The sequence below is a fragment of the Pocillopora verrucosa genome, chromosome 4 (assembly GCF_036669915.1).
Source record: "Pocillopora verrucosa isolate sample1 chromosome 4, ASM3666991v2, whole genome shotgun sequence".
Taxonomy (NCBI): Eukaryota; Metazoa; Cnidaria; class Anthozoa; order Scleractinia; family Pocilloporidae; genus Pocillopora; species Pocillopora verrucosa.
This window is the reverse complement of record NC_089315.1, coordinates 9,276,374-9,283,535: the sequence shown is the minus strand read 5'-3', so window position 1 is coordinate 9,283,535 and position 7,162 is coordinate 9,276,374. Positions and strand designations below refer to the sequence as shown.

Below are 7,162 nucleotides of genomic sequence, written 5' to 3'. Positions count from 1 at the left end.
TTTTTTTTTGGTAAAAATAAAACTCTGTGTTGGTGTATTAAGTGGTAACTCGCTCACTCCAGGCAGATAGCTGCAATAGGGCATGTATCTCACACTAATCAGAATGTTGCATGAGGGTATTTATTTCCCACCAATCAGAGCACAGCATTGAAGTATGATTGCACCAATCAGTGTATTGTTTCATGCCAATCATGTCATGAAATTAGGGCACCATGTTGCCATCAAATTAACCCAACATTGATACACACCAAGAGTGACATTTTAACAAAGAATTGTGAGCTCATCTACCCAGTGCTCACGTCTCTCTGACCCTCATGATGACTTTGTCACTATGATCTGTTGGGGTTAGAAACCTCATCAGGGAATTTTTCTACCATTTAAAATGTGTTTTCTGTACAGTTTCTTTGCTTACAATACACATGCCATCAGCTAAAGGCCTAACACTGGATCATTTTTTTGGAAGGGCCAGTTTTGCTGACTCAGGTAAAAACTGCCATGTTAAACTGCTTTGAAAAGTTTTTCATGAATTACATCTTGTTTTTCATATAGTATTTTCCTGAAAAAAAAATAGTTGTTTACTTGATAAAACTACTTGACTTTCTCAGAAGAATGCAATTTTCCAGTAAATAACCTAAATTTTACGACATAATCCTTCCCCACCACAAAAATTTCACTTGGGAGTAAATGCTACTGTAAGTTAATTTTCCATGCAGTTCTCATGTGCTTAGATGTTTTCTATCAATCAAATTTGCTGTTAGCTACCTTGGTTGTCACCCCATCACATGTCAATTCCATGTAAACAACCTGCATTTTATCACATATTCCACACCCAAAGTAGCCAACAACCAAATAGCCAGCAACCAAATAGCCAGCAACTAAATAAGGAGCCCACATGAAAGCCTCTCAAATATAATACTTTCTTCTTCTTTGTTTAATTTATTTTCACTTGTTTGAGGAACTGAGACCACAAAACATTTTCAGGCAGAGGCTTTAGGAGATGAAAAAACCTTCTTGGTTTGCCTTCCACAGCATAACTATGTAGAAGAAAATTTTTAAGGCAACTAGCTGTAACTGAATAATATTGATTCTGTCTCTGATGAAGAAACGGTATTATGCAAAGTAGCCTGTGAGGAGGCCTTTGTCTAGACTTGTCACGCAAAAGGGGAAGAGAGTGTGTTGTGTGACAAGACCAAACAATGGCTGTGAAGAAGACTACAGGAAGCCTAGCACCAATAGCAATACCATAAAATACCTGTGCCTAAGTTTATTTCAGATAAACTGGATGGGTTTTTTTCACTCTCTATTGAACAATATTTTCTTTGGAATTAAAGAAATGCTCTTTTTCTTTTATGAAAATGCAAACGCCATTTACTTGGTGTCTCATTTCAAACTACCCATCCAAAAAGATAATTCTGGCATACGTAGCATGCCTATGTTTAATTTAAGAAATAAACATTCGTCTTTACGACAATGCAATGTTCCTCTTTCCTTGGTAATTATTTATTATGGTGCTCTTCCTCTTTGATTCCACTTTAAAAGCGCATAACCGTTTGCTGAGGTGCTACAGTCATGACAAACACCTTAACAAGAAGGTAACCGACTTTTCGTATGATCCCAATTACATTTAGGGAATCTGATGCAGGGTACGGAAAGATTTGCGGGTAACACCGTACTTTACCAAAACAAAGCAGTACAGCTAAAGGTCAACTATCATTGTTGCTATAATTGCTTTCGCTTAACAAACAACTGTATGCATGATGAAGTATGAGGTTCCACTGAAATCTTGCCATAGAATTTTCGAAAGAGTCCTCAACTGGTGGTTAGCATGCAACTAATAGATTTTATTTACACTAATTTCATGTAAGTTTACCACCAATGACCTAACGCGTGTTGCATACCTTTGGTAGCATTTGAAGTTAACGATGTCAACCAGTCAACAATTAATGGATGTTCGATAATGAGAGTTCTATCCGACTCTTCATCCCAGTAATCAAAAGCCATTTCGATTTGTAGAGAAATGTAATGAAACGAAGCGAGTCAGATAGAAGCGAAGAGGGCATGATTCTCGGCTCTTCTGACGCTACATTTGTTCTGTTGAGGTCTGGGTTCTACATCTGCGCACAAGAAACCGTTGGCAAGGTAGAAATGGTGCTCGCTAGTAAGTGGAGACAAGAATAGTCAGAATATCAATTTATTATGATTGATATTTTCTTAGTAGAAAGAAAGAAAATATATATATATTATTTTTATATAATATATTTCCTGCTCCGTGGAGTTTTCTGTATTGGTCGGAAGCACCAGCAACAGTCTGGGGTGAAGTTGTGGGCTATATATATGTAAAAAAAAAAACGACATGATGATGTCAATGAAGTCAAGTACCATCACACTCAAAATTCCAGTCCACACTCTGTCACGATAATAACTTTGATGATTTCCGTGTCTTTTGATCATCCTTTTTCCCTTAATGAAAATCGTCATGTGAATCGTGAACAGTTAGACGAGGGCGGCAAAGGGTTGGGCGAACGATGCCAAAACTGCTTTAGGGTTTGCTCAAATAAAGACTGAGATTACCGGAGAGCTTGGCTGAATATTAGGGGCTCAAAGAGGATAACTGGGATAACAAATTGTAATATCACCGCACAATGATCTGCTCGACCGGGATAAGTATGAAAACTGGGCATGATAAATTTATCAACATACCTGATGTCTATATTCAAAAGATTTCCCCAAACAGCTTATCGGTGAGATATTCTTGACAGGACACACAAGTGAAGAAAAATACCACCAATAATCAAACAAGGAACAGAACAAGTTTAAACAAATGGTATCCTGTAAAAAAAATGAGTAGTTGGAATTGCTTGTGCATATAAAAAGACCATCTCTTTTGTACTGTAGTTTACAGATTTCTTACAAGCTTAAAGCGAATTTTTTGTTGTATTTTACCTACCACCTTCCAAGATTTTAATTCATCGAAATCATATGTACGTGATTTATATTTTCATGTTATTTAGTCTACAATTTTTTTTATTATATCATATCAAAGCAGCGAGGCCAAGAGGATGCAGCAAGAATCGGCTCAAATGTCGTTCATCATTATACCCGTGCACAGATTTGATGGCAGAAATGCATTTGTGAAGAAATAAATCCCTTTCAGTATGGAAAAGAAACGTCCCATGCCCTCCAGGTCTCAAAGTGAAAAAAGATCTTTGAGTCTTCCATTGCAAGTAGAAAGGTGCTGTGCCATGTTCTTTTCGACTATGCCAGAGGATAAGGCTACTATAACACCGAGCCATATTGCCTTGAGTTTTGTGATGAAACCAACGATTTCATCCTCACTATAGTAACTGACCGTGATGGCGCAGCAGTTGAGAGTCACAAGATCTCCACAGAGAAGAGAAACCATAGGGAGCTGTCCTTGTGAACGAAGAGGGAGAGTTCGTGGGAATGGTATGGTGGCTGTAGGAACCTCACAGCAAAAGAAATTGTATCCCTTGTTCCTGCTGACGCTGGCTCAAGACAATCAGTCTAATGAGTAAATTTGCAGTAGATGGGCCACAATAACTGGAGTGGGGAATACTGAGTTGAATGTATTAGGGAAAACTGGAGAATATTTTTCACAATTGACCTGAGCAACCAAATGCATTAACTAAATAACGGTTACCGAAAAAAATCAATCGTGATTTTTAATCCTGTTTCTCAAGACGAAAGTAAAGTCATTCATTCATTTCATTTATTTTTATTTAAACACGGTCAATTCATCAGCCTAAAAAATACATATCACATACGCTAGAATATTTAAAACTCAAACTATATACTATAATACTAAAAGCTGTTTTCCGTGAGTGCCGTGCGTTAGACTTAAAGAATGTCATTGATCTTACGTTTAAATACCCCCAGAGACTCTGCGTTCCTTATATCGCATGGTAGACTGTTCCATAATGTGGCGCCATTGTAGCTAAAACTTTTTCGGTAATAATAAGTGGGCGGTAAGGGAACATTGAGCTTATTTTCAGAGTCCCTGAGGTCATAAGCAGAGTCACGCCACGTAAACTTTGAAGACAGATACTCTGGAGCTAGCCCGTGCAGACATCTAAACATCATGGTGGCTTTGTGAATTTCCTGCTGGCGTGTAAGATTTTTCCACCTTAAAAACTCGAGTAGCTCAGTTGCATCAGCATCATAGTTAGAGAATGTCAACACACGTGCTGCTCTATTCTGCAATTTCTGCAGTTTGTCTTGTAGCGTTTTCCCACAGTTACCCCAAACAATGTCACAGTAATCAAAGTGAGGTTTTACTAAGGCTTGATAAACGAGATGTAAGGTTGATGCTGGGATCAGGTGCCTAATTCGCTTTAGGGCCCCGATACCATAGGCGATCTTTTTGGTTAATTTTTCGATGTGACTCTGCCAATCAAGTTTATCGTCTATTATTACACCAAGCGATTTCGTAGCTGTAACCTGGCTCACTTGAGTATTGTTCATTGTAATTGTTGGTGAAGCTGTGAGAGTATTCAGTCTCTGCCTCGACCCTATTAGCATGAATTCGGTTTTGGTCATGTTCAATGTAAGTTTGTTTGCTTGTAGCCAGTTGAAAACGTTTGCTAGGTCTTCATTTAGACAAAACTGAACATTCTCAAGATTACTGCCCGCATATGTAAGGTGCGTGTCGTCAGCGTACATTCTTGGTTTACAATTTGATAAGCAATTTGGAAGATTGTTAATATATAATAAGAACAATAATGGACCGAGGATGGTCCCTTGAGGGACGCCGCATGTCGGTGAGTAGCTATTGGAAAGCGACCCGTTCACAGAGCATTTTTGTGTGCGGTTTTCTAGATATGACTGAAACCATTTGAAAGATTTGCCATGTATACCATAATAGTTTAGTTTCGATAGAAGAATCTGATGATCAACAGTGTCAAAAGCTTTCTTCAAATCCAGAAAAATCACTCCATTGATTTTCCCGTTATCAATATCATATGCCCAAGAATCTGTCGCTTCCAACAAAGCTGTTAGTTGAATGATTAGCACGAAGACCTGACTGGTTTTGACATAGAATATCGTGCTCTTTCAAATAGGCATATAACTGTTCATAAACTATCTTTTCAAACGCTTTCGCCACTATTGGAATCACCGATATTGGGCGGTAATTGTTTACATCACCGCGGTCACCCTGTTTATAAAGAAGGGAAACCCTTGCATATTTCCAGTCATCTGGGAACGTCCCTTGGTTAATAGATTGATTGAAAATATCACATGTACACAAATAAGATCAGCACATTCCGACTGTTATGAAAAGCACTCAGAACCATTATATAGCATATGCATGAAGCTTGACGACAAGCGGAGCATAAAGAATTGGTACCATTTTGGAATTGCAATCAGTATCAAGGCAGGCACCCTAAGAAGATTGAGAGACCCCTCTGGAGACAGTCCAAGTGAGTTTGTCCGGCAAATGATCCAAACAAGAAAACCGCGTCCGTCGAAGAAACTGGTTGAATTTATCAACTTACCAGGCGTAACTAAGAGGGTCTGAATGGGGTTTAGTGTTTAGTGTTATTTGTCCATATTTTTTAGTGTTTACTGTTAAATTGGCAATTTTTTTAATGTTTACTGTTCTTGAAAAAAATACTGTTTAGTGTTTGAAAAGAGACCCCAAAGTTTTTTTTAAGGATTTTCAAATTCTATCTGCTCTTTTAAATTCTGCAAGAAAATCAAGAAAATCACTCGCGAACAGTGAGCCAAAGCTGAAATGCTTTTGTCCTTAGAACCGATAATGCACCTTACTAGACCCTCAGTACTGGATGTACTTAAGGAACTACGTTCTTACGTAATCCACACAATAGTTTCTGAAAAGTATCGCTTCTGGAAATCCAACCAAAGTAGTGTTTGCAAAAGACCAATTGCACTTGAAATTGGGCCCCAAGGCAAAGTACTGGCGTTGGACTACGATTTCGACTCTCGATAGTCTCGTAGAACTGCTTTTACACCGACCAGTCGATGTAAATGTTCGGAGGGAAGTATTCAAAGATGCGCGGGACCTATGCTTTACCAATTGCGTAGTCTTCGTTGCAGAGAGAGGCTCATCAGCAATCCGTTTCCTTGAATTGAAAGGCGAAGTACTTTTCAAACCCGGACGCCTAAAATCGCGAGCTGATTTGCTCTCGCAGCTTAGTCGTTCAGATTGCCACTTGAGGGTACAGGTCCAGTTCTACAGAAGCGGTTGACGACACATCTGAGATCTTTCGCTGCACAAGTCGAGACCTGAATAAACACGATTTTTAAATAAATCAGCTTCCATCTGTGCGGCAAGTAAGGATATCCTCTTGTGTGCAGATGATGAGCAGAGAAGCATAATGCAGCTGGAGTTAGAGTACAATGGAGTGGCTATCATCGGTAGTAGGCTGAGACAGATAAACTACTCTAATGACGTGACAAGTGTTGAATCTCTTTATGTTCTGCGGCAATCAGCATAATTGGCTGCAACTAGCGCAGCTGGAGGGTTATATGGTTGTATGGTTATATGGTTGGAGGGTTATATGGTTGTAACCTCGATTGAGCCACTCTTGCGGAATTCTTCAGATTCTTGTGAGGAAATCAGGAGGCTGTATGGTTATGAGGGCAACATTGTTTTCACCGACAACAAAGATCAAAATGTTAAGACCTTTAATCCCTTAAGTGCAACAGTCGAGACCTTGTTGGGTACTGGCCATGAAGGAACCGTTGATGGAACTGAAGAAAGCTGCTCATTTACACAATTTCATTCAATCTGTTCCTTGTAGAAAATTTTTTTTGTTTCCGATATAGCTTCTGAAACAATCAAACTAGCTTCGGGGCTTACCGGAAAAGTGTCCTTTCTTCGCAGCCTCGAATGTCTCTATGATAGTTTTGGAATTGGTGCACATACGATCGACGCGGTCCAATTATCTCTTCAAGATGCTGTGTGCAATGTTTCATCTGTAAATGCTTATATTAAAAACACAGTCGCTGAAGTAAAGCAGCACTATAAAATGAAAGAAACGGCAACAATAAATGGCCCTGAAGGAACTGTTTCCAGCAAAACACAGGAGTCATTGGTGCTTCTCGAAAGAGGTATGGAACAGCTACGAGATAACGTTAAGAATGTAAACGAGGACTATCTTGGTGACATTGACCTGCGTAC

The 7,162-nt window shown here is 39.1% G+C and overlaps 1 protein-coding gene across 1 annotated transcript in view; it reads left to right on the top strand.

Annotated features, from left to right (window-relative positions):
• Positions 1-7,010: 7,010 nt before the first annotated feature.
• LOC131775770 (uncharacterized) overlaps positions 7,011-7,162 on the top strand; it is a 525-nt gene continuing 373 nt past the window's right edge. Inside the window, exon 1 of the mRNA XM_059091895.1 lies at positions 7,011-7,162. This exon is cut by the window's right edge and continues 373 nt beyond it. Coding sequence (XP_058947878.1) covers positions 7,011-7,162 — 152 coding nt within the window.